Genomic DNA, 27,390 nt, shown 5'->3' with positions numbered 1-27,390 from the left:
CAGTTCTCTCCACCACCATGGTTCAGACTGAACACATCACCTGTATTTATTTTCATCATTATTCTTTTGTTGTGGAAGTATAATTAATATCCAGGGTTATAGTATTTTCAGGTGCACAATATAATGATTCCACAATTCGACACATTACTCAGAGCTCACCACGGGAAGTACAGTCACATGAAAAGTTGCTCCACATCACTAATCATGGAGAAACGCAAATCGAAACCACAATGAGCTACTACCTTACACCTGTTAGAATGGCTAGAATCAAAAGGCAAAAAATAACAAGTGTTGGTGAGGATGTGGAAAAAAGGGAACCCTCATGCACCACTGGTAGGAATGCAGACTGGTTCAGCCGCTGTGGAAAACGGTATGGTGGGTCCTCGAAAAATTAAATATAGAAATACCATATAATCCAGGAATTGAACACATCATCTTTAAGTGCTAAATCTGCCCTCTTCCTGACTCCGCTGACTGGCGGACCAGTGTCTCCAACTATCTTATCTCCTGCAGTAGAAAATTCAGAATTATCCCAGACTCTGCCTAACCTTCATTTCCTCTTTCTTATTGCTTACCAGGATCTGTCAGTTCTATGCCATAAAAAGTCTTGAATACCGCCTTTTCCCCATCCTAATTGCCGCTGTCTTGTAAATATTTCAATAGTTTCCTAACCGTTCTCTTGGCTGCCAGCCCTTTTTGCCTCTCCAGCCCTTCCCCGTCTGCTCCCAGCATCAGGGGTCCAGCCTGGACCATGTGCATACTGTGTCCTCATCTCTGGAAGGTGGTGCACAGGAGCCATCCACCTTTGTGGGGAGGAGTTTATCACTGGCACAGTTTAGAATGCTAACATAAGGCAGATTGACTTTGAATTGGTTTTATTATTGTGTTTAAATTCCCTACAGACAACGCCACCCTTTCTGCCTACACGTGGCCAACTGTTCCCACCTTGTTCTCCTTGGTGCTACGCTGGAAAGAATATGGTCTGCCTCAGAGCTGTCGTGAAGGGTGACAGGAATACGCTTCCCAAAAGCTTAGCCCAGCCACCTGCATCTACTGAGCGCTTGGTTAATGTCAGCAGTTACCAGTAATTAGTGCTATTGGTTCCTTATTTCCTATATGACTCCTGCTCTGGCAAACAAAGCCTTTTGCACTGGCCTTGCTCACTCCCTTCCATCCTCCCAAACACTATACTCTAGCTATAGAAATTATTTACTCTTCTTCCATCTTCCAAGCATTTGCAAATGCCCTGTATGCGAACTGGAACATCTTTCCTGCTTCTCTAAGAAGTGATCATTTCAGATTCAGCACATAGTCATGCTTTCTGAGAAGCCTTATACAGACCAAAAGAATGCCTCCTCCTCCCCACTCTCCGCCCTCCCCGGTGCACGCATGGCCCTCTTCTGGTTCCTCCCAAGGGCTCACCCAGAAAGGAGCTTCTGGAAGGGCACGTCTGTGCTCATCCTTGTGATTTACTTTGTATCCACAGTCACCTTAATTGTGTCTGCCCCATAATACCCACTCACCATTGTGGGAGTTTGCTTGTTTTGTTTTGTTTTACTGGAAGGAAAGGACCAATGAATGAATGAATGAATGAGAATGGTTTTGACTTCACCCTAGATCAAGCAAAAAGTTTGGGTAGTGACAGTTCTGGTCATTTTGTGAGAGTCCTGATATTGGACTCTTCTCTCCATGGCCCAAGGAAAATGTTCCCAGATGCTAGAGCACCTGTCTTCCTAAGGAACTGGCCTCAGTAACTTAAAGGAAAAGCCATTTAAAAGCAAGAGGGCGGAGTGGGTCAGCTCTGTCTTCACAGCTGTCCCTGAGAGGGCGCTGTTCCCAAACCAAACCTCCAGAGGCCGGGAGTGAAATACCGGAGCGCTCCTACGGACTCCGCATCCCTCCCTCCCAGGCTGCGGTCGCCGGTCCCCCGCGCAGCGCCTGCCCACACACATGGCGGCGCCCTGCTCAGCTTCCCGGCGCCAGGACCGACGGGCCGGGCCGGCCTTGCCAGTACTCGGGGACTTCCTCCGCGAGCCCGCTTCCTGCACGGCTGGCATTTAAACCGGCGCCTGGGGCTGCGGGCTGCGGGCTGCGGATGCTGAGCTGTCCGCGGGCTGGGCGACGCCGCCGCCTCTCCCGAGCCGGCCGGCCGCGCAGGAGCCGAGCCGCAGCATCCCCTCGCGGCACCCGGGCCGGGGCTGGAGAGGTCGGCGGGAGAAGGTCGGGGACCCGGCATCGCACGCCGGCGTCTGGCACTTCAACTGCAGGTTTGACTTGAATTTCCCAGCTCGCAGCCCTTCTGCCCAGCGCGTATTATTTCTCCTCCCCACCCCGCCTCGGTGGCTGCTCGCGGCTGGGCGCTGGGCCGGGCCCCGGGAGCTCGGGCGGGGCGCGTTCCCGCCGCTCCAGGGACCCACCGCGCCGCGCGCCTGGCCATGGTGCGGCCGAGCCCGGCGCTCGGGTGAGGCGGCGGCGCGGCTCGGAGCGGCGGGCCGGCCCTGCGGGGCCCCTTCCCCTCCCCGGGAGCCGAGGGCGCCGGCCGCGGGGCTGCGCGCGGGGGGCGAGCGGCGGCCGCGATGTTCAGCTGGCTGGGCTCCGACGACCGCCGGCGGAAGGACCCCGAGGTCTTCCAGACGGTGAGCGAGGGGCTCAAGAAACTCTACAAAACCAAGCTGCTGCCCCTGGAAGAGCATTACCGCTTCCACGAGTTTCACTCGCCTGCCCTGGAGGATGCCGATTTCGACAACAAGCCCATGGTCCTGCTGGTGGGCCAGTACTCCACTGGGAAGACCACCTTCATCAGGTGAGCCGGCCCGGGGCCCTGGCAGCCCACCCCGCCGCCCAGCGCGCAGGGCCTCGGTTCAGTCCCCGTGGCCCCTCCTGCCTGGGGACACACGGGAAGCTTTCCGTGGGGGGCGCTGAAGACATTCTGGTGTTTGTGTGTCCAAAGCTTACCCCACCATTTCACTGCTGGTCCCTCCCCCAACTTCCTACCTAGTGCCTCTCTGCCCTTGGCTCCAGATGTCCGTTCGAAGCATGAAAGTTCAGAGCCCTCCGTATTCTCCCCATTTTATGGATGATGAAACTGAGGCCCAGGAGGCCCGGTGAGAAAGCTCCTGGTCACAAGAGCACCTGAAACTGGTTGGGGATGCCTCACACCCTCGCTTTTTAGGGGCAAGCCGTTCATGGCCAAGACCACCTCTTTTGCCTTTTCAAAGGCCCAGCCACTCATGTGGAGGCTTTTGCAGCAGAGGAGGTGGGCTAGGGCAGTGCCATGTGTCTTTCTTTTTATCCGTTTCCTTCTCTGATCAGAGCTCCTACTTACAGACTGGACAGAAGCAGTGTCAGAAGCAGAATGCTTTTTTCTTCTCCCTTGTTTGATCTTAATATCTCAGTAATAACATTAACTAGTCTTTTAGCGGTGGAAGGGACCTGGGCGGATTGTGTCAGCCAGTCCCTTGACTTGGCAGGTGAGATGACTGAGGTGTAGTGGGGTTAAGTGACTGTCCAAAGCCGTGTAACTGAGGAGGAGGCCCACCTGGGATGCTGAGATGCATGGGAGGAGATGCTTGGCTAAATGCCCATAGCGCTGAGCGTGAGTCATCTATTCCCATGAATAACGGAATCCTAGGGCTAGAGGGATCCTCAAGGGGTCAGCTTGCCCACCCTGCACTCAGAGAGGTCCATACATTGTCCACCAGAGTGATGACCATCTTTCCCATCTTTTCAGGACAGGCCTCTCTCCAGTCCTCAGTCCCACACGACCCTCAAGGCCAGGCAGTTTTCCTCTGGCCTCATTCAAAGCCATTGCCAAGCCGGGGCAGGTGCTCTGTGGCTCTCTGTTGAGTCAGACTCCTGTAGTGTGGCAGTGGGGGCGGTGGCCCCCCAAAATCAGTGGTGCGTGTCTCCGGCAGAAGGTTTTGTGCAGCGTGCTCTTGTTTCCATTCAAATCAAATCTTGTTTCCATTCTGGTCAAATATTGATGAGCTGAGCACCTGTGACATGCAAAGCTCTGTGCTTTGTTTGGCAAGGGGAGCAGGAAAGTTAACAATCTGGTTACTGATTTTCTAGATACTAATTTTCTCTAACACCAAGCTTGTACCCAAGCTGCCTGGGAGCAGGGCTTGCGTCATGCTAACATGTCATGTCTGAACAGAACACCGGATCGGTTTTGCCTTTGTGGGGTGGACAGCCTTGGACTCAGCGGCTATGAGGGGCTGAGTGATTTCTAAAGAAGTTAGGGACCGGCGGTGAGGGGTGGGGAGCTACTGGCTTTGGATACCTTATGTTGTAAGAACGACAAGGGCTCTAATGGATCTAAAAGGTTAATATATCCTTCAAAAAATCTTGAAAATCTGTCAAAAGCTGTGGCCCTATCTTTAGAAAAATACACATCCATATGCACAAAAATGCACAAATATACATAGAATCTTAGAGCAAGAAGCCCTGACTGAATCCGTTTCCCTTAGTTCATTAGGCACCCGTCGCTGCCAAAGGCACTTCTGAATTCCCTAGGTTCTGTACAAGGTTTCCTTTGTAATCCCTGTCCTCCAGCTGGCCTGGTTTGTGCCCCAAGCGGAAGCACAGGCCATTCACTGATGGCTCCTGCCCTTGCACAGGCCCTCCCTACCCTCTGGACACACCTGGGTTCTCAGTTCTAGAACATTATGTAGATCTTCTCCTTCAGCAGCACCAGAGCTTACAACTGGGCCTTAGCTCCCTGGGGGCGTTCCCTGGGGTGGGAGCTACTGGAGGCTCCCAGGAGGTGTTTACAGAATGGGAGGGAAGCTGGAGAAAGGCGAGTGTCTCCAGGGCCAGGATCCTGGAGCCGCAGACAGATTTAAGTACCTCTTGCCTGAGACGCTCTCCTAGCTTTGCCTGAGTCATGCTGGCTGTTACTGGGTCTAAGAGAGTGGCAGAGTCGAGTACCCATAGATTACTCCTTATCTGAGGGAGACAGGAAGGCCCAGAGAGGCAGATCCCTCGCTTTTTATCCTCCAAGTACAAGAGCTCTCCCTCCCCACTCCTGTAGTAACTGAATTTAGCTCCCGTATCAAAAGCCCTCCCCTTCCAGGGAGAATGCATCAGCAGGGTGGGAGGGGTTGGAGCATGGGGAAGCCCTCCAAAACCAAATTACATATTTTCCTACTTTTCTTTAAATCCACTAAACAGCTATTTTCCCCCCCACTGAAAAATGTAGGCGAGAATAAATTTGAGGAAGAAGAAAAAAGAAATCACCCATAAGCCCACGACTCGGGGGAAATCATTTTAAATATCATATAGATAGATAGATATTTTATATGATATATGTTTATCTTTCCAGTATTTTTAGCTATTTTATAACACAGTTGAGGTCACGCCATAAACTAATTCTGCATGCTAATTTATCTCATTAGAGAAGGAGCATTTTTTCTGTGACTTTAAAAATCTTTGTAAGCATTATTTTTAAGAACCACATGATACTTCACTATAGGTACATGTAATTATTTGTTAACCAGTCCACTTCTTTTGAATGTTTCGGGTCCTCTCTAATTTTTTTTGCTATTGGAGAATCACTCCGAAGACCTCTATGCATAATATTTTTTCCACATGCTGGACTGTTTTCTCAGAGATTCCCAGAAGTGAAATCACTGGGCCCAAGGTTGTACCGTTTCGCTGTGTTTTTAAAATGTTTCTACTTTTTAATTTGGGTGTTAAGAATCCTATTTCTGAGTTGCTTTCCAAGAGAGTGGGTTGATACAAGGCCCCTTCCCCAGAGTGAAGAAGGCCCCCCTTGGGGTAGCCCAGAGCGCCTCCTGCCCTCTCCCGCCCCTGCTGCTTGCCTGGAGCGCAGTGATTCTCACAACTCCTGTCCTGTCCTGGGCCTGGACCTGTGAGGGACTTTTCCCTGGGAAACAAAGACTTGCCTCTTCATTTCCTGGCCCTTGGCCCTTTGCCTCCTGAGTACCCATACACTTTCAGTTATATGTGCTTGCCACGGCGTCTCTTTCTTGTCTTAGGAAGAACATGCAGTAAAGAACATTCTTCTAATAACTAATTATTGGGTTACGATCTCTGCCTGAAATAACTTCCCTGGCCCGGCAACCGACAGTAATAAAATAAACAATAAATTGGCCTGTGGTGGCTGCTCCCTCCACACAGACTGCCTCTTCAGACACAGTAGCTCTGTGTCCCTCTGGCCCTGGCAGCCTTCCTCCAGCCTCTGCTCTGTGCCTCCCTTCACTCTCCCTCTCACTGGCCCGCAGCCTCCAACCTCCCCACCTGCCCAGCCCCCAATCCCTTGCACTCTTGGCCCCCACGGGTCACCGAGGTGCATGGCAGCCAGTCCCAGGGGCTGAGGCAGGCCCGAGCCCCCTGGTGGGCTGGGAGGGACACCCGGCTGGGCCGAGGCAGAGCTGAAGTAGAGAACCAGGGGATGGAGTGTGGGGCCTGGGGCTGCCAGAGCAAAGCTGCTTGGGCCTCCACAGGAAGGTCTGGGCTGGTCGTGAGGACCCGAGGCCCTTCTACAATGGAACTCAGACTCTAAAGTATGAGCACAGGCTGAGGTGGGGGGGGGGCGGTGGGGAGCCCTCAGCAGGCCCTTTGGACCTCCCCCACTTCTTCAGGAAGCTTTTTGCGTCCTCCCACAAAGGTGAGTCAGCATTTGGCTGGGTTGTGCCTTCTTTCCTCACAACCCCACGCGTCCCCCCTGCCCAGGCCTCATCCCTGGCATCACAGCATCTCCACCGTGGAAAAGTGACCCTCTAGAAAGCCAAAGGACGAGGGAAAGGGGCCACTGTTCCAGGTAGACCCACTGACCTCTGCAGGGTCTGCCGTGCCAGCCACAGTCCCTTTCATGCCTCACTCCTGTCTTCCTGCCGAGGTCAGTAGATGCCCTTCTCCGGTCAGGGCTGTGGTCTGCTGGTCCCTGCGTGGGGGACCCTGCCCACCTCTTACAAGGCCTGAATGTTACTCAAGGGAGCAGATGGCCCTGGGCTGGAGGAACGGGTCCACCTGCCTCAGGTCTGGCTTCAGATCTGCCTGAACATCAGGTCTGTGGAGGGCATCAGGAGAAGCATTTACTGGCAAGAGGGGACCTCTGGAGAAAGGCCTCCATCTCTTTCCCACTGACAGTGGAGTAAGGCCATGGAAAGAACCCAGGCTGGCTTAGCAGAGTCCAGGCTCTACAGTACCAGCCAAGAGGCCTCGTCAGGAAGTTGCAGCTGATCACACACCTCTCTGACGTGTGATTAGCGGCAACCGCCTTGTAGGGTCTCTCTCCTGATTAGGAAGGGACAGAAGCAATGTAGCATGGGCATGGCGCTTGGGGCTTCATCATTCACTCTTCTCCTAGCTGATTCTCTAAGCAGAGTGCAGGGCCGGGAAATTTCTTATCCAGCCCCACCTCGGTAGGGGGTAGGGAAAGGGGAGGGATGTGAAGGAGGCCAGAATCTTGCCTTTACCACCAAGGGCTGGAAGAGGAGTGGGAAGGGGGGACAGTGGGCAGTGCTGGGTCAGTGGTGGACTGGGTGGGTGGCCTGTCGCAGGGTGGGTGCAGGAAAGGGAGGCTAGTGGGCGGCTTGGCAGCCTGGCTGCGGGGCTCCTCTGTGCTGGGGTCTCTTTGTCCCGTGGCAGAGGCTGCTGGGTGCCAGAGACAGTGGTGGCTGCTCCGTGGAGCACAGAGCCGATTCAACCCTCAGCATGGCCTTCGAGGGTTTCCCATCTCCTATCTCACTTTGTGATTATGGGGTGCTTCCCGGTGTCCCTAAAATCCCCTAAGACAAGTATTACCCAACAGGGCAAGTATTATTTTGGTTTTTAAGATTTTATGTACTTGAGAGAGAGAGAGAGAGAGTGAGCACACGCACACAGGGGAAGGGACAGAGGGAGAGGGAGAGGGAATCTCAGGCAGACGCCCCTCCCCCCAGTGAGCGGGGAGCTCAAGGCGGGCTCAATCCTAAGACCCTGAGATCATGACCTGAGCTGAAATCAATGGTTGGACTGAGCCCCCCAGATACCCCAGTATCATTGTTTTGACCCTGTTTCAAAGCTAAGAACCCCAGGCTTGGAGAGACCAAAGATACAGGCATACAACACAAATACCTGTAACAGAGCGGAAAGTGACCTGTAACAGAGGGGAAAAAGACCTGTGCCTTTAGGGTCTAAAGAAACGCAGACTGAGAGCCGCAGCCTAAGGTCTGGCCCCGCTGCTGGGGACACGGAGACTTTGGAGGCCAACCGGCTTCCGATTCTTGGCCCCACGGCTTTCCCCTGGGTGCTTAGGTCGCCAGTAATGCAGGCCGCATGCTGAGATTGCCAGCCAAGCAGGACACCAAAAAATGAGGAAAATGTTAGAAAATAAGTTGCTTTAAAAGATGTGAAGAAAAATTGTCGTCATGGAAAAACCAGAAAAGCGTGGGGCTTCCTGACACCTCTATTATGGTGGAGTATTTATTAATTTTGCTTTGGACAGCCTGGGGTGGGGGGGCAGGGGGGCGGACCAACATCTTTTCCACTCTTAGGCCCTCGGAATATTGTTCTTTGGCCGCAGAGCTGGGCAGCCTCTGTGTCCGTTTGCTCAGCTGCAGCAGGGAGAGTAATGCCGCCGTCCCCTGGCGCTTCTGGGACTGATGAAGTGAGGGAATTCGGGGGAAGGGCCCAGAGGGACACCTGCCACACAGCGGGTGCTCAGCCCGCCCGTCCCTCTGCATTCTCGTGTGTCCCCGTCTCAGCTGTTCCCACCCAGGCTTGAATTAACTTTTCTTTTTTTACCCTGCTGTGAGAATGTTTTTGCCTGGCAACAGAGGCAGTCTGTGTCACTCCCCATCGAGATGCAGCCATGAGATCCCTCAATGGCTTTTTCCTTTCTGGACACAGTGGTGGCTTTGATAAGGGGGCCCTCGGTGTTGCAAGCCCTACCCAAATGTCCTTGAGAATTCACCAAGCCCGAGGTTCTCTGCCCGGCCTGGCTGTATCCCCGGACCTGCCGGGAGCTTTGTTGGAGCCTGTGTTTCTCCAGACCCATGTGTGGTCAGCAAATTGGGGGTCACGTGGGTTTAGCCAAGAGGCCAGGAGGCGGCTCGCTTGGCCGCCTAAGGCTGTGGCTGCGGAACATCCTGGAAAGTGGCCCCTGTTGTGCTGGGAAGCGTCCCCCTTTGTTCATCTGCTGGTACACCGTGTCTCTCCCTTGGCCGGCATCGGAGGCGCCCATGTCAGGAAGATATTTCGTCACCGTGTTTGGCCCTCTGCAGGCTGGGCATTCCTGAGGCTGTCTCAGGCCTGTTTCTTTCCACCCTTCTGTATGTCAGCTGTCCCCAAGGCCTTTGATGACATCCAGCACCCTGCTCCAGGCTCAGAATTCACACTTGCCACACACTCTGCCAGGAGGGCCCTGCAAAGGCTCCTCACCCAAGCACTCGCAGGACAGGTGCGCCCCCCACCGCCACCCCAGGCAGGAATGGATGGGGTTTCCCGGGCACAGCTGTGATCTCACGGGGAAGCTGCAGTTTCTAGGAAGGGCCTTGGAGAGCCAGCGGCCCCGGGCCTGCTCTGGTCCCCCATAGCAACCGCTTCTGTGCGCCACAGCCCCCTTGTGCAGACTGAGCTGTGAACCCCAGTGGTGGGTGTTTATGGAGATGAGTACATCCCTGGGTCTGTGGGCACTGAAGCCCAACTTTCCCCCAAGGCCTGGCCCCTGGCCAGCCTCCTGCCAAACCATACTCCTCTGTGGCTTTCCTGTCCCACTCCTCCTTCCAGTCCCCTGTGGGGCTCAGCCCTTTCCCATGTCCTGGTCCAGGGACCTGAGGCAGGAAAGGAGACAGTGGATATAATGGTTCAGAGTGTGAACTTTCAGGTCCAAGTGCCATGGTTCAAATCCCAGCTCCTCTTTTCACTGACTGCACGTCCTGGGGCACATTCATTGCCTCTGTCTCCTCCTTTTTACAATGACTGATCATCTTGGGACCGGTACTGGTTTCAGTGCTTAAGGTCTGTAACTGGACCCTCAGAACACCCTATGAGGTGGGTCTTCTTATTAGACCCATTGAACGAGAAGGATCGTATTTCATCTGACATACAAAGATGAAATGAGATAATCCCTGGAAAGTCTAGAACAACGCCTGGCCCATGGCAGGTGCTTAAGAAATCAGAACTGTAATCTCCGACATCATGGAGGAAGGCGGTGAGGTTCCCTCCTGAAGGGCATATCCCTTATGGTTAGAGAAACAGGTCGCTGGCCCTGGGCCGCTGAGATTCCCTGCCCCTCCACGGAGGCCCTGAAGGAGGTGTGTTTGAGAAAGCCAGACGTGCTGTCCTTTACTCTTCTCACAACCCAAGTGCCAGCTTTCAGAGTGGTTCTCTGAGGGGAGAAAAATCCTGCCCTCACTTCTGGATTAGTGGGCCATCCTGGAGGAAGATGGGCTTCCCAGGGCCATTGCAAACCCTCCAGTGCAGGAAGGGAGACGTCCTGGGCAGCAGCCCCTCTGCCGGCTCCTTGGGGAGGGAGCCCATAGCAACCCCACTGTGGCTTCCCTGTGCCTCCGAGTAGACGAAGGGCTCAGAACACTTCCTGAGGCACAAGCAGGATGTCGATGAGCTGTAAGAAACCCCCTCCAGTCTCAGCTCCCTGCCTTTCAGGCAGAGCAGGGCTGAAGCTCCAAGGCCCATTCTGGGGAAGCTGAAGGCAGGCAGAGAGCTCAGGCCCTGGAGTCTGGCCTCCAGTCCCAGCTCTGTCCTGACCGACGGGACCTTGATCCACTCACTGTCAGGACAGAAGACTGCTGAAGGGCCAAGGACTTGGGGTTAGACGGATGGGAATTTGGTTACCCACTGCCCTACTAGCTGTTGAACTTGGAGAAAGCCACATAACCCTACTATGCCTCGGTTTCCTCAGTACCCATGCATAGGGCCACTGTGAAGCCTAAAGAAGATAATGTTCTCCTAGTGAGTAGTGTAATGTCTGACCAGTGGAAATGCTACTGTCAGTGATTTTATCAGTGAAATGGGAAGGTTGGTCTAGAGCAGGTTGTCAACCCAGGCTGTACCTTAGAATCAGCGAAGGATTTCCTAGAAAGGACCAGTGGCCAGTCCTCCCCGCTCTCCCCTAGCCAGTAGAGCAGGGCCTGGGGGTGGGGGGCTGGGTACCGTTAGCCAGAGCTGCATGGTAGCTCGCGTGCACTGCCGGGGCTGAGGACCACTGGGCCCGGAGGCTTTCACATTCCTTCTCTCCATTCTCCGGCTCACCATGTTTGCTCTAAAAGCAAAATTCTAAAAGGGGCTGTGGAGAGGAGCTGTGGCCTCAGACTCTCCTTGCCACGTCCTGGAGAAGAGCAGAGAGAGGCACCTGCCACCCCGGGTCACAGCCTAGTTCTGATGCTGGAGGTGGGACCCGCAGTCTTAGATGGGATGGAGACTGACTTTTCACGGTGTGCCCTTCACCCCATATGATGTGGGAGCTGTTTCTATATTTTATATTAAATGGCTGACTAACCAGATGAAGAAATACAGACCTAAGGCAAGCCAGCAGCATCTCCGGATGGTTTCACTCTAACCTTGTGTTCGTTCAGGTACTTCAGCAGGCGACCTGCCGTTGTCAAGTCTGCTGTACTCTGTGCAGAATTCAGTCTCAATCCGTGCTTTATTGCTGAGACCAAATCCTGCTTCTCCCCGCCCCCCAGTGACTGATTCAGGGAGGGAGAAGGATAAAGACCAAGAAGCACGGATTAGGTATTTCAAGTTCAGCTAATATCCCACTTCTTTCACAAAGGTCTTTGGATTCCCCATCCCTGGAAATCTGACACTGCCGTGAAATGTCACGGCTGTCCCTCTGCCCCTCTGCCATGACTCGCATGGCCACCTGCCTGCGCGGCTTTGCTCTGCAAACAGAACCCTGCGTGATGACTGCGCTCCCTTCTGCCAGGTACCTCCTGGAACAGGACTTCCCCGGCATGAGGATTGGGCCCGAGCCAACCACTGACTCCTTCATTGCTGTGATGCACGGACAGGTGGAGGGCATCGTCCCTGGGAATGCCCTGGTGGTGGATCCTAAGAAACCTTTCAGGAAGCTGAACGCCTTTGGCAACGCCTTCTTGAACAGGTGCGTGCTCCGAAAACACTCAGCCTAAGTATTCTCTTCTCTTCTTCTTGGAGTTTGAGAAGGAAGAGAGGAGGTCTTGGGAGGCTCACTGCCTTCTTCATATCCAGAGTCTCTTGATTGCCCCTTTTCTTGCTGGGAATGTAACTGAGTCAGTCACCACTGATTAGGGATGCAGGAAACTGGGCCAATTCCTCGTGATTGTGGAGCTGGGAAGGGTACACCGGTTAAATCACAGCCCTGTAACTGCATCTCCCTCCAGTAAAGCAGAGAAGGCTCTACTGTGTCGTTCCCAGCTCTTGTCTATCCAACTGACAGCTCAACAACACAGGTGCGAACTGTGTGGGTCCATTTATACATGAATATTCCGCTGTGTGGGGTGGGATGGGGGATGGACGCCCCTCACCCCCTCGTTGATCAGGGGTCAGCTATACTACAGAGGGAATTTGCATCCAACCGGAAGGAGGTAGAGGAAGCTTCCTCTCTATTTCTGGACATTGTCCTCACTGGGTGGAAGGAACCAGGGCTGAAGGTGGCTTGAGTTTGAGCACAGCCTCTCCTACTAAACTCACTGTGTGACCTCGGACAGGTCACCTGTCCTCCCCTGGGACGAGTGCACGCCTGCAGACACCAGGGTCATTGGGTCAGTTTGAGGGATGAAAGCTGTAGGGAGTGCGTGGCAAGATGACCCCACCTCCCCATTAATACTATGCTTCACCAGAACGCGGGCTGCCCCCGATCCCCTTGTGCTAGATGGAGCCACACCACAAGCTTGCATGGGCATTTCACCTAAACAGTGTGAACGACTTTCTCTAATAGGAGGTATTTAGAGTAAAGGCAAAGATGATGGGCTCTGGCATCAGGTGGTCCTGGGTCAAAGTCCTACCACAGAGCACCATGCATCTTAGATTATCTAATGTCTCTGTGCCTCACTTCTCCCATCTGTGAAATAGGGTAAGAGAAATATCCTTCTTCAAGGCAAGAGGACTGATGAGGCCTCTGTGGAAAAGTTGGCATTGGACATGGGTATTCAATGATGAGTGAAATGAGGCTGAGAAGGTGGGGGAAAGGGGAGGTTTCAGGCAGAGAAAACTGGGAGGAAAAAAAAAAAAAAACAAGCGGACTGGAAGGAAAGAAAACGGCTTGCTGCAGGAGCCGAGGGAGCAGAACCCCGGCGCTGTGAGGCTGGAACTATTCTCTGGGAGCACACAGGCTGAGCAAACAGGTGTTTAGACTGGAGTGGGCGTGTCCACTGGTAGGAGGGGGCGGGGCGGGGCGGAGCTCCATGGTAGCCACACCCAGACATCTGGCTCCCATCTCAGGCTGCCCAGAGGTCCAGCTACAAGCACGCTCCAACCACCTTAGCTTCCTCCTTCAGCAAACGCCCTTGCCGCCTATTCTAGAGAAAACGGAAGCCAGGATCCCTGGAGCCCCTGAGTTGGGTTTTCATCTGTGCATGCGCTGTCACCCGCCCCCGTCTGCGGAGAGCTGCGTTCTCTCTTTCCCCTCCCGTCCCCATAGGTGCTGCGGGCCGGCCACTCAGGGACGTTCCCTTGGGGATTCCTTCTCTTTGTGACAGCGGCACCTGCCCCTGCCCCTCCCTTCCACGTGGGAATGTTTCCTCTTGACAGCCTCTCCTCCCAACCCCCAGGCCCCACGTGGCAGATCCTACTAGCTCTTCCCCGTTCTCACTTCCCTTCACAGCCAAGTTTCCGGACATCACCTCCTCACTTCTCCCTGTTCCCCATCACAGACGCCCTGTGAAGGTCACCGGACCTCTTGGTGATGAGCAGCGGGTACTTTCCACCTTTTCCTTACACCTCCTCTCTTTGCTATCAGAACCTTTAGAGCCCTGTTCCCTCTCAGCTCCCTGGCCCTCCTCCTGCCTCCCTGGCCAGGCCCTCTCCAGCTTGCTCTGTCCCCTTTTCTCTCTGGCTTCTGTACCTGGTGTCCCCCTCAGTGGGACCCACCCTCAGCCCCCTCCCCCTGTCACTCCAGGAGCTCAGCCTGGGGGGAACTTCAACCACAGCCCCTGACCCAGACCCCAGCCCCGTGCACCCACCATCTGGTCACCAAGTGTCCAAAACCCAGGTCATGCCAGCTTCAGCAAAATGAGGAATTTTCCGTAGAATACTTGAATGGGCCATAGAGCCTAAGGGCTAGAAAGAGGCTGGGCCTCAGGAATAATGGGAGCCAAGGGCCTCAATAGGACAGGGGCTTTGTCATGGACTTTCCCATCCCATTACCTAGTCCAGCACCGGACATGGGGCATGGCCCCCACACACACGTGACAAACCAAACTGGGCTCGCTGACAACCATCCTATCCGACTGAGTCACTCTTTTGTTTAAAATGTTCCTCAGCCTAAATGGGTTTCTATTGCCCTCAGTATAAAATCCGAATCTCTCAAGGCCCTCACGAGGAGGCTTGAGGGGCCCCTCGTCCCCACCCAGCCCCACCCTGGCCACTCCTCTGGGCAGCCTTCCCTGATGCCTTCCTCTGTGCGTCACTGGCCTCCTCCCCTCCCTTGCGTCTCTGCTGCCACCTCGCTGGGCAGCGGAGGCCCAGTGTACCTCCTGAGAGAATAAGATACCTTATTCACCAAAAATGGCATCTAAGAGAGAAGGCTTGAATTTAGAAGGACCTAAGTTAGGTTTACCAGTTTGTATTTTGAGACTTTAGGATGTAATCCTAGAAATGTCTCCTTTAATGAGACTCGACTGCTATCTTGACCACAGGGCATCTGGAAACCCAAATAAATGTTCCTGGGTGGCATGAGCCATTCATCAAGGCCAGCTCCCTGCCTCCTTCTCCAGGAAGCCGTCCCTGAAAGCCATCTCTCCACCTTGGATTTCCCAAGCCCTTCACTGACCTCCCTCAGGGTTCTGGTCCCATTTAACCTCATATCCTGGTTGCCCATGCACACACCTCCTCTCCCCACCAGGCTGGGCTCCTTGGGGGCGGAGACCGAGGTTTGGACGTGGTAGTGTCCCTGACAGCAGGGGTTTACGAGTGGAGGACCTCGGAGGACCTCGGCTGCCTCAGGGTCAACCAGGGAGCTTCCGCAAAGGTCCTGGGCCTGGTGCTGGGGCTGAGTCTGGCCCAGAGCCTGGGTGTCTACACTGGAAGGCAGCAAGCTTCTGAACCTCCATCCTGGGGCTGGGACGAGGGAGGGTGTGTGAGAGCCAACGAGCAGACAGCGTGGGCTTGCTCTCGCCCCGTGCAGGTTCGTGTGTGCCCAGCTGCCCAACCCGGTGCTGGAGAGCATCAGCGTCATCGACACTCCGGGCATCCTCTCAGGGGAGAAGCAGAGGATCAGCCGAGGTAAGTGAGGCTCCCACTAGGATTGGCTCTGGCCCTGTGCTGTGTTCTTTCTGGTATGTTCTCTTGCCTCCAGCCTATGAGATAGACCACCCCAGCCCCACCCCAGGTCCCTGCTGTACCTTGATGAGCAGGCACTGCCTCTTGTGCTGGGTGGGACGGTCCTAGGCAGGGGGCCGGAGGAGAGTTTGGGTCCACTGTCGCTCAGGAGACAGCTGGCTTCAGTCTTCTCACCTGGAAAAGGAGACATCAGCATCTGCCTTACCTCGGCGGGTTTATTTATTCTCCAAGAGGCACAACTGTGGGGCAGACCCTGGTTGGCTTCTTGGCAGTTCCGACGGTCCCCAGGCTGGGGAGCTTGCCGTCTGCAGGGAGGGCAAATGCCTGCCCAGGAACGTGGGGATGGGAGCACGCTCTGGGGCGTGAGAGTGGGGAGCGGGGTATGCGGCAGCACTTTGAAAGCTGGTCTCTCCAGACGGATAAGAGGCGACTGCTCACCAGAGAGGTCCCTGGGCAGGGCAGTGAGGAGACGGACTGCTGGCGCCAGAGGGCCAGCGAGCTAAGCCTGCCTCCGTCATGTCCTCACTGAGTGAGCTTGAGCAGGGTTCTTGACTTCAATGATGTATCCGTAAAACAAGGGGAAATGATTCTATCTACCTTGTAGGGTTGTTTGAGGATTAAAAGAAATAATAGAGGCACATAGCAAGCTCTGCCTGGCATGTAGCAAGTGCTCAGTAAACATGAGTAAACAGACCATCATCACTGGTCTTCTCTAGCTCCAGCATCTATGATGCTGTCCAAAACTCAAGTCAACTCCTGGCCCCTGAACCGAGCCTCTCGGGCCACAGCCTGCTGTGTGCCCTGGGTAGCCCCCTGCCCTTTCTGTGTCTCTGGCAAGCAGAGCAGATGAAGCTACGTCCGCCCCATTCCTGGAGCCAGGAGCTGGGCTGGAGCCAAGTCTGCACTCAGAAGGCAGCCTCCGGGAAGGAAGGGCTTGGGACTGGCAGGGTTCTCTGGGCAGTGGCCTTAAGTGACAGCTGCCTCCCACATGTCCCTTGGCCCCCCGTGCTCTGCAGCCAGCCCAGATCTGTCCTGTGGCATGTCTGGGCCATCGTGATGGGGCCCGGAAGCCCCCTCCTCCAAGGGTGTGGCCCGCATGGACAGGCACCCGCTGAACCCCAGGCTCCTGGGCCCCAGGGAGGAGAGCCCCCTGCCTCATGGGCCACAGGCCAGCGGCTGTACCAAGGAGGCCCAAGTGCCCCCCCATGCTGGCCTGGGGACAGGCCTGTGGTGTCAGAATGGGCCACCGTGAGCACCCCTGCTGGCTGCCCCAGCTCCCCGAGGTGAGCAGCTCTCTGGAGTGGCAGCACCCAGCTTGGCCCTGTGGGGACTCAACATGGCTGTGTGAGTGGGCGCAGCCAGGCCTGGCAGCAGGTAGATAGGGAGACGGTGGGAGAGGCCCTCAGGTCTACAGCCCGCTCTGGGGCCTGAGGACCCTGTTCTGTCCTGCAGGAAAGACAGAGCCTGTGCCCGGGATGTGATTCACAGCAGGAGGGAAGAAGGGTGGGCCAGGCCCTAGTAGGAAAGCTCTGCCTCTCCCACCTCCCATTTCATTCAGGAGGGGACACCTGGGACAAGGGGGTAAAGAAGGCAGCCAGTCAGGAGGGGCCCGTGTTAACACACCATGTAATCGGCAACAAATCGATGGAGGGAGTCTGGGGAGCCTGGGCTTGGGCTCCCCACCTCTGGGCTGTCTGGTGGTGCGGGGGCTGAAGAAGAGCTGATCTGGAGACAGAGAACCCACGGCCCTGGAAAGAGAGGCCCGCCTGCCCTCTCCTTCCAGCCTTCATGAGCACCGTGGTACTTGGTCCTAACCCTGTGGAGGGGAGGCTTGGGTGGCTCTCTGTCTGGCTTCTGTGTGTTTCCCTAAACACTCCCTCCCTCCTTACCGGCCCCTCGCCACCACTGCCCCAGGTTCATCTGGGCTCCCCCTGAGTTTAGACCGAAAGGAGCTTTACTGTTTCACACCTGGCAGCCTGGGTCTCCTTGAGGAAGCCTCAGGAGAGCCACAGCTTCTCAATATTAACCACCTGGGGGTGAAGGGGAGGCATTCTGCAAGGCCCTGCAGCCTGACAGCTGGGTCCAGAGAGGACTTTGGCCTCTAGGGCCTCTAAGAGCACTGGACTGTGAGTTCGGAGCCCTGGGTTTTAGATGGGTCCCAATAGGTCACATTTTCTCCCTGAGCCTACGTCCCCTTGTGTAACAAGGGATGATGGTACCCATCTCATGACTATGAGATTTACAGATGGTAATGGAAATACAGACATCAGATCTGAGCCTGGATCACAGTGAACTCCCTTCTTTCCCCTTTACCTGCCAGCCAGGGTCGCCTGTTGCATAATGGCAGGGTGATCAATGTGAATGGCCTCCCATGTGCTTATACAGTGCACAGCCTGTGCAGCTGTGTGTGGCAGCCCTGCTTCCAGGGACTTTGCCCTCCTCAGCTCCTTTCCCATTCCATTCTTTTCCTATTCTTGTATCTTCTCTCCTACTTTCATCTTTGGATCTCAGGGGCTGCCCTTGGCAAATGGGGTGCTTGGTTTTCTTGCCTGTCCTTCCTATCCCTTCCTACCCCACACAGACCTCTAGAAGTGATGGCCCCATGAATGGTTACATAAGCCAGTTTGTTCTCTGCCTTCCAAAGTTCATACTATAAATGCAGCTGCAGGCAAGAGCAGTCTGTGATGAAAACCAGGGCTGGGAGCTGGGCACCTGCACTGTATCTCCAGCCTGGGGCAGTGCTTCCCCCCCCCCCCCCCCCCGCCCCCGCACACCAAGGAGACTGGGAATGGGAAGGCATCAGACACCATCAGGTATCAGGAAAGTTTCCAGTGTGCAGAGCCTCTCCCGTCCTCACTCACCATTGGCCAGAGGACCTGGCAGTTCCAGTTTCTGCCTATACACACATATACCTTCTTATCTACACATGCCCACACCTTCCTCCACACGCCGCCCCCCACCACACACACACAAGGGAACGCACAGAGCCAAACGCTCTCTGTATGGCCTCTTGCCTGGTGCCCTCCGCACTCTGGGTTTGGCCTTACCACGGATTCGGTGCTTATTCCCCACCTCCAGCCAGCTCAGACAGGGCAGGGCCCCAGGGGGAGTCTGGCCACTGGGCTCTGCGTGAGATCACCAGGCGGAGAGGCGTGCAGAACCCGAAATCCAGCCCGCTCTCCATCGACTGAGTTTCTCGCCAGGCACAGTGCTGTGGCTCACCAGCAAAAAGGGGCAGCGTTACCAAATCTGGGTGCGTGGGCACCCCAGGGTGCCACATGCTGGAGAGTGAGCTGCTCCCGAGGCCTCCCCCGGGCTCAGGCTTCATGAGAAGGAGCCCCCAAGCCTTGAGCTAGAGCTGGAAAATGTGTGGTCCTAGAGAGGGTGTGACCTCTCTACCCAGGCCTGGGGGAGGGGGCTCTAGGGGGAGAGAGGAAGCAGGGGACATCCGGGAACCTGAGTCCAGGTCGTCCCAGGCCAGCACGTGTCTCTGGATGAAGATGCACTGGGAGGGGCAGCACAGGGGCAGGGAGCCAGTTCCTGGAAGGGACAGGGTGTGCCCAGCCCCAGGCTCATTACTGGGAAGAAGCAAGGATGCAGCAAAAGTAGGAGGGCTCCGGAAGCCTGAGGATCCTCACACTTGGGAACCATATTTCCTGGCTCCTTCTTGGCTGGAAATCCCCACAGGCCCCACCCTAGGAAAGTCACTCCGTGGGCATGTGCTCACATCCCTCCAAGGGGGCCCTTCCCTTACAGGCGAGCTCAGTGGGGCCACAGCGGTAAAAACCATGCGCAGGCCATAAAGCTGGGATGGAAACTCAGGTCTCCTGATTCCCAGTGTAGCGGCTTTGCAGCAGCACATTATCATCTCCTGCCCAAGAAGAGTGCCGGGAGTGGAATGGGGACAGACGCTCACCTCCAGTTCCCCTGGGGGGGCGGTCTTGGAGGGTCTGGGCTGGTCCTTGCAGCCTCATGTCCCTGGCCCATCCTGGGACTCTCATCGGAGTGGGACCCACATTTAGGGACGCCTGGGCCCTAACTCTATGCTGCCCACCTATGGCGGTGTGGGCGCCACACACCAAGGCAGCGGGAACAGCGGGGTCCTAACACCCGTCACGAGGGCTGGCTGGCAGCCTTGTGGTCCTCGGAGGCCCGTGATGCATCTGTCAGGCCACTTTCAACGTTACCTCTAGGAGGCACACAGTATGATTTGCTCCCCTGGTCATCTGAACTCTTCCCACATTTTGAAAATCAATGCACTCTTATCTCTCTTTTGCTAAGATGTCTTTAAATCTCTAGAGAGAGCTTTTGGGGTGAGATGGGACCTTTCACACGCTCCAGCATCTGGGCTCTAGCCTCACACATGGCTCTGCCTGAGAAGGGAGTGTGGACAGGAGGCAAGGGTCGAGCTTCCAGTCCCACCCACGGGAGCTTGGCTGGCCCCTAAGCTCTCTGTCCCCTCCCTGCCCTGGAAGACATGTGCACCCTGTGTACCTCCTGGCATGCAGGCTCTGAGGAGGCTCAGATAGACGGTAATGGCTGGAACTACAAAGAAACGTGCTGTCAGCTCCCTTGCATTACCCCGCACGCTGCAGGAAGCTGGGGGGTGATCAAGGAGTGGCCTGGCTTATTGTGTTCCGCTCATTGATTTCCTCCTGCCTGGCATTGCTTAGAAATGCTTCTTTCCAGTCCTCTGGAGCCTGGGGGTGAGTGGGGAGAGTCTCAGATCCCACAGGCTGCCTGGTCTCTGGGCCTGATGCCTGCAGACCTGATCTCTGGGAGCCCGCAGACTGGCTACCCGTAAGCCCTGGGCTTCCAGGAACCCGCTTCGCCACTCAGTCTCTTGGGGCTGGAGTCTCCCTCCACCTGCTAGTTCCTACATCATGAGCCCTTGTGCCGCTGCAGGTGCTGAGGGGTTCCTGCTAGGGGGTCTCCGAGCCATTCCAGAGACCACCTGGGGGAAGGGAGGCTGGTAGGTTCTAACCAGCTGGGCGCAAGAGGCTGAGCTTCAGAGGAAGCCCACGACCTCCCTGCTCCATCCTCAGGGCCCTCACAGCCAAATGGGGGGGAGAAGGCGCCTGGCATTGCTGACTTTGCACTGCGACAGCACCTGTCAGAGCACACAGAATTCACAAAAGCAGGAAGATGAATAGGAAGTCTCTGTGCTTATAAAATCCCAGAAAAGCTTCCCGGAGTTGTCCGCTGGACCTCAGGCAGGAGCAGACTTCACGCAGGCACCCCGAGGTGTTGAAGTCAGAGGCCCCCAGCCTCCTTTCTCCCTGTCCTGCGAGGGCTTCCTTGTGTGTCCCCAACATCCATCCTGCGGTGCTCTCTGCCCTCCATCTCTAGTCTTCAAAGCAAGAAGGGAAGCTCAGAGATCTTCCAGTCCAACCCCCCTGCTTTGACAGGCAAAGAGACCAGGAACCAGAGACGAAGTCTGTTTGCCCAAGAACACAGAGCAAGTTCATGGCCCAGCAGAAACTAGAAGTGGGCTTCCCAGGCCATTGCTCTCAGGCTACCCCTTCAGAGCACATCCTGAGAACACCGAGGGGCACCTCACCCAGCCAAGGGGACAGGAATGGGCCGGAGGCTGTCCCCTTCTGGTGACACTGACCTGGTGCTGCTCTTGCCCTGCCCCCAACCCATCAGCCTTGCCCCTACTCCCCCTCAAGCCCTTGCTGCTGAGCCCCTTCTTGCATGGCTGGTGCCATCGGGGATTGGAGAGAGTTGGGGTTGGGGAGGAGCTTCTTTTCTCCACAGCCTCTCTGGCCCCTTTGCTTTCCTGAGCCCATGGAGGGGTGGTAAGAGGGCCTGACCTGGGGTGGGGAGACAGGAGCTCGATCGTGGTTCTGCCCCCTCCCCCCCACATGGCCCCATGCACGACTCTTCACCCTGCCTCTCTTATAGGGTGCTGTGGGGAGGAGGGGAATGAGGCTGTGATGTCAACGTCTTGCCAACCAGAGCAAGCTCTGAACTTGGGGTTGGAGAGCAGTGCCATGCCCCCAGGGCTGCCTCCGACAAACAGGGGGGTGTTGGCTGAGACACAGTGCCACAGTCCCTCCCTGGCACTGACCAAGCCCCTACTTTGTTGCTGGGCAGAGACTAGCCCCGAGGCACTTTCCTGAGCCCTGTCGCTGAATGGTGAGGGACCCTCTGCCTGAATAAGATGACTACATGGGGTAATCGTGTTAATAGCAACTACGTGCTGGGCTCTGAGTGTATCTGGCTCTTGGAAGTCCATGCATTAGGCGCTGTTACTCTGCCTGCTTATAGGCGAGGGCAATGCTGGCTCAGAGACACGGAGTAACATGTTCAAGGTCAGTGAGCCTGTGGAGGTGCGGGGATCGGAACCCAGCTCTGACTCCCAAGACCAAGTTTTGTCTGCGGCGCTGGCTGCCTCTGCCCGAACCCCTCCCTGTGCCCTGAGACCCCCCTCCTGACTGTCCCTTTGCCACAGGGTATGACTTCGCGGCTGTCCTCGAGTGGTTTGCCGAGCGGGTGGACCGCATCATCCTGCTCTTTGATGCCCACAAGCTGGACATCTCGGACGAGTTCTCTGAGGTCATCAAGGCCCTCAAGAACCACGAGGACAAGATGCGGGTGGTGCTGAACAAGGCGGACCAGATCGAGACCCAGCAGCTGATGCGGGTCTACGGGGCCCTCATGTGGTCCCTGGGCAAGATCGTGAACACCCCGGAGGTGATCCGAGTCTACATTGGCTCCTTCTGGTCCCACCCGCTCCTCATCCCTGACAACCGGAAGCTCTTCGAGGCCGAGGAGCAGGACCTGTTCAGAGATATTCAGAGTCTGCCCCGAAATGCCGCCCTGCGCAAGCTCAACGACCTCATCAAGAGAGCCAGGCTGGCCAAGGTGAGGCTGTGGCCAGGGAGACGCACAGGTTGGCGGGGGAGGGTCAGCGCCGAGAGCAGGGGGCCGCTGCCCACAACCCTGAGCTATTGCCTGCCCGCCTGACAACCTTCTAGAGCCCCTGCGTCGAGGGCACCGGCTGTACCCACTTGGGCAGCCGGGGACAGAATGGCCTAGTGGTTATGGTCACAGGCCCGGGTGCTAGGCGGCCAGATTGAAGCCCACCTCCACGGTTCTCCAGCTGTGATCCCAGCCCTGGCAAGGTCTCTCTGTGCCTATCTCCACAGCTCTGCTGTGAAAAGGTGGGAGGATAAAGTTAAAAAGGGAACGTAGCAGGCCCCTATCGCAGTGTCTGGCATCTCGGAGTGCTCTGGAAGTGTTAGCTGTCGTCATCTCCCTCGTCACCAACCCCATCAGCAGTATTCCCATGCCTAGTACTGCCTTGACCTTAACCTCCCCATAATCTCGCCCTTACCTTGTGATCTAGGAAAACAGCTCCAGGCTAGAGGCCACAGGGGAGGGCAAGGCGGTGAGATAGAAGTAGAAGTAGCAGCAGCAGGAGGAGGGATCCATGGGAAGAGATGAGTGGGAGGCACCCCCTGGAGGGAAGTCCTGGATCCGAAGGTTTCTCTCCGCCCCTGTGTCTCAGGTTCATGCGTACATCATCAGCTCCCTGAAGAAGGAGATGCCGTCAGTGTTCGGGAAGGAGAATAAGAAGAAGGAGCTGGTGAACAACCTGGCTGAGATTTATGGCCGCATCGAGCGGGAGCACCAGATCTCACCTGGGGACTTTCCCAACCTCAAGAGGATGCAGGTAACCAGGGTTCGGGGGCTCTAGGACAAGGGACAATGTCATGCGAGCTGGCCGAGCAGCCTGACAATGGAGAAGGCCAGCCTTGGAGGCTCCAGAAGGGAACTGACCCAGAATCCGAAGGCAAGGAGATGGCCCCAGGTCTGTCCTCCCTGCTGGACTGCCACTGGCCAGCAGGTGTCCTATCTGGGCCTGGGGAGAACACGGAGCCCCAGTGCTCCCAGTGAGACAGGGGCATCCATGATGTTTGGGGCCTGATACCTCCAGTGTACAAATCACCCCCCATCACAGCCACCACAGTTTTGAAGTCCCCATCATTCCATGCAAAATGACATGTCACCTGACATGGGTTCTCCAGACCCTCAAGTATGTACATTTACCCCTGAGCCCCAACTTGGGAGCAATGTGGGACACAAGCCATGGGGAAACAGAAGTCTGCACAGTGTCTTGCCATCCTCGGGGTACACCCTGGGCCTCTGTCTTGGGCTCACCACTTGGGTACACCAGAGGCCCAATACAGTCCTTTGAGGAAGACCTTTTCGTCCTCTTTTACAGATGAGCAAACTAAGGTTTACAAAGGTAATTAACATTTGTAATTAATAGCTGGCAGTTTTCTGAGAGTGGTGCTTACTCAAGTGCTAATAGAAGAGCCGGAAGCTGTCCCCACAGTCCAAGCAGGAAACCACCAGACTATACTAACTGGATCCTCTCTGAACCTCTGTCTCTTCTTCTGTAGCCTGAGACTCCAGAAGTACCCACCTTCTTAGATGTTATGAGCTTCCGTGAGATAACATTTGCAAGGTGCTTAGCACAGAGCTTGGCACAGACTATGCGCTCAAAAGGCAGTGTCCAGTTTGGTGAGAGGTCACCACTGGGGGAAGCTGGCTAGTGAACACCAGGGACCTCTCTGTATGCACAATTTTTGCAACATCTCATGGTTCTATCATTATTTAAAAATAAAAGATTTCTAAGAAGTAGGGCATTTTTAAAAAGAGCAACAGGTGTCGTGGTAAGATTGATTATGCTCCTGTTGCTGATTTGGATCCTGGACTTGGGAACTTGTTTCTCAGTTTAAGACTGGAGGTTCAGAACGTCAGTGGAGTTGCAAATAGGCATTTTTAGTTTCTTATGGGCTAAAAGAGAGAGAGAGAAGAATAGACGTTCAAAGTACGCCTTCGTTCATGTATCCATTCTTTCCTGTAACCACCTACTAGGGAGCCAGTTACTGATTTCAGAATCACTTTAATGCAATTCAGGTTCACCACTCAGCTGTGGCTTGGAATACTTCCCACTTCTGGCCCATCCTTCTGTTGAGAGCTTCATGATCCGCAAGCCAGCACTGGGGAAAGAAAACATTCGAAAGGACCCATATGACCCCACTTCTAATGGGAGAAATCCTTTCGCATTATAAATGATTTCACCTTCTCATCTGTTTGCCAGTCCCATGTTAGGATCTGTTGTTAGGGATGTTGAACCAGTCACATAAACAGCCATCCTGGCGGGGCCTATGTGTGGGGTGACAGGGGTACCCACCGCACCCCCTGGAAGACATTAGGATACCTGTTTGGCGGCCCACCAGACACCCCCAGCTGTGGACAGGCTGGGTGAGGTGCCAGGAACCTTGGGAGGTTATGCCCCGAGGGCAGGAGGAAAGCACACCGCCCCCCCCCCAGCCCCCACTCCCCTCCCAGGTTAGCCCTGCCTTCGAAGGGAGGTGAGAAATGCACAAGCTAACACTCACTCATGAAATGTAGCTGTGGGAGTTTTCTGAATTTTTCTGCAGTGAATTCGACGTGCTTGTCCCTGAGGCTTCCCCTGTACTCAGTGTCCTGAGATGCCTTGGCCAGACCCAAGGCTGGAGCAGAGAGCTCTCACCTTGTGACTGAAAAGGCCAGGGAGCTGGGTGTTCCAAACCCGGGATCTCTCAAAATCGCAGAGACGTGCAAAGGGGAACCCATTTCTTTTGCCATGCGGAGCTGTTGGGGGAAGGCAGGGAGGGGAGCTCTTACAGAATCTGCATATGCACTTACCTGCCTGCGCTTACCGTGTCCGAACCCCCAGGGGAGAAGCGGATAGTCGACAACTCTCTCCACGTAATTCTGATGAGCGTCCTGAGTAAGAATCACTGGTCTGGGGATGAACTGCGGCTTTTATTATGATTAGTGTTCACTTGCCTCTGCCTCGGTCTTTCCTTCCCTGAATGGGGACAGAAACTGATGTTCCTCCCTGGGAGGCCCCGCGGAGCGAAATCCCCCAACGAGACACATGCAGGGCACTTAGGAACAGCCCCAGATGAAGCAGAAAGATGTACACACCCTGGGCTCAGAGGCCAAAGCATTCAGGAACCGCCCTTCAGTAGCCAGAACTAGCGAAAGAGACATTTAATTATTTTCCAGAGCATTAAAGGGAATCCAGCTAAATGGAGCAAACTGGTATTGGTTCAATTTCCTTTTCTTCCCAGCCCTTGCACCTGTTCTCTCCTGCAAAAATTCCACCCGGAGCCAATGTGCTGTTTTTCTCTCCTCCTCTCTCACATCTTTCAGTTATTTTATTATTTTGTGATCGGCTTTTTTAGCCTCCAGGGCTGGGAACATTCCAGCATTCGCAGAAGGCAGCATCCCCAGCAAGGAGAAAGCTCTCCTTCCCTGGTGTTCTATCTCCACTTAATTTTTATTTATTTATTTATTTTTTAAAGATTTTTATTTATTTATTTGACAGACAGAGATCACAAGTAGGCAGAGAAGCAGGCAGAGAGAGAGGAGGAAGCAGGCTCCCTGCTGAGCAGAGAGCCCAATGCGGGACTCAATCCCAGGACCCTGGGATCATGACCTGAGCCGAAGGCAGAGGCTTTAACCCATTGAGCCACCCAGGCGCCCCTGTATCTCCACTTTCTTTTCTCTCTCTCCCCCTAGGACCAGCTGCAGGCCCAGGACTTTAGCAAATTCCAGCCCCTGAAAAGCAAGCTGCTGGAGGTGGTGGACGACATGCTGGCCCACGACATCGCCCAGCTCATGGTGCTGGTGCGGCAGGAGGAGACGCAGCGGCCCATCCAGATGGTGAAGGGAGGAGCATTCGAGGGCACCCTGCACGGCCCCTTCGGGCACGGCTACGGGGAGGGCGCCGGGGAAGGCATCGATGACGCCGAGTGGGTGGTGGCCAGGGACAAGCCCATGTACGACGAGATCTTCTACACCCTGTCGCCAGTGGACGGCAAGATCACAGGGGCCAACGCCAAGAAAGAGATGGTGCGTTCCAAGCTGCCCAACAGCGTGCTGGGCAAGATCTGGAAGCTGGCTGACATTGACAAGGACGGCATGCTGGACGACGAGGAGTTTGCACTGGCCAACCACCTCATCAAGGTCAAGCTGGAGGGCCATGAGCTGCCCAACGAGCTGCCCGCCCACCTGCTGCCCCCGTCCAAGAGGAAAGTGGCCGAGTGACGGGCGGAGGAGGTTCGGAGCAGGCAGGGGCTGGAGGAGATGGGAGGGCAGGAGACACACACGTACACACACACACACACACACACACACACACACACACATACACACACACACGGACACACTTGCACACACAGATCTTGAGAACTACACTGCAGCTGAGAGAGGGGCAGGGACCCCCAGGCTTCCAGGCTGGGCTTTGGACACATCTCCAAGTTCTTGGCATTGGTAGAAGCACAGGAGTGCTCCCAGGGCCCCAGGCTCAATCCCAGGTCTCCATCTGTCTTTCCCTCCCATCTCCCACCACCCAGAGACCCGCTTTCTCCCACAGAGGCAGTTCGCTCACCCACAGGGGGCCCACCTGCCTCCAGGCTTGGAGCAGATGGAAAATGCTTCTCGCTTAATAGGCACTGCATTGTTTTGGGTACTGTCTCCCCCTCTTTGGCTTCCCAGTGGGAAGCAATGCTCCAAGACTGAGAGATGCAAGGGAAGGGGCTGCTGTGGGGGGTGGGGGGATTGTGGAAGGAAGCATCCTTGGCCAGGTCTGGACTTGAAGAGACAGGGCCCTGAGCTCTGCGCTTCCCCAGGCTCAAATCTGTCTGCCAGCGCAGACCAGTGCTTGAACCCTACCCCTACGTCATGTCAAAGAGTCCCAGACCCAGAGAGAAGAGAACAAATTGGCAGGAAAGAAGGCAAAAAAATTGCCTGAAATCCTCAACGCAAAGCCAGTCAAAGTGGCTTTGTTCCACAGATTTTTGTGAGGTTCGTGTGTTTTCCGCCCAGCCCTGATGTTTGGATGCTCAGACTCTCCTGCCATTGGGCCGC

General features: G+C 55.4%; 1 protein-coding gene across 1 annotated transcript; it reads left to right on the top strand.

The window, feature by feature from the left end:
• The first annotated feature begins 2,523 nt into the window (after nt 1-2,523).
• Nucleotides 2,524-26,639, top strand: LOC111154114 (EH domain containing 3). The gene is made up of 6 exons (XM_022513509.1): nt 2,524-2,803; nt 11,897-12,073; nt 15,296-15,393; nt 21,908-22,320; nt 22,967-23,131; nt 26,041-26,639. Exons 1-6 carry the CDS (start codon nt 2,577-2,579, stop codon nt 26,566-26,568), a joined length of 1,608 nt encoding a protein of 535 aa, XP_022369217.1. The 5' UTR covers nt 2,524-2,576; the 3' UTR covers nt 26,569-26,639.
• The last annotated feature ends 751 nt before the right edge of the window (nt 26,640-27,390 follow it).

This window comes from Enhydra lutris, unplaced genomic scaffold (genome assembly GCF_002288905.1).
Source record: "Enhydra lutris kenyoni isolate GAN:26980312 unplaced genomic scaffold, ASM228890v2 scaffoldscaffold35, whole genome shotgun sequence".
NCBI lineage: Eukaryota > Metazoa > Chordata > Mammalia > Carnivora > Mustelidae > Enhydra > Enhydra lutris.
This window is presented reverse-complemented; position numbering and strand designations above follow the sequence as displayed.

Coding starts and splice junctions, on each gene's coding strand:
- LOC111154114 (XM_022513509.1), top strand. CDS start 2,577: ATGTTCAGCTGGCTGGGCTCCGACGACCGCCGGCGGAAGGACCCCGAG. Junction 2,804..11,896: donor GGGAAGACCACCTTCATCAG/GTGAGCCGGCCC, acceptor CCCTTCTGCCAG/GTACCTCCTGGAACAGGACT. Junction 23,132..26,040: donor CCAACCTCAAGAGGATGCAG/GTAACCAGGGTT, acceptor CTCTCCCCCTAG/GACCAGCTGCAGGCCCAGGA.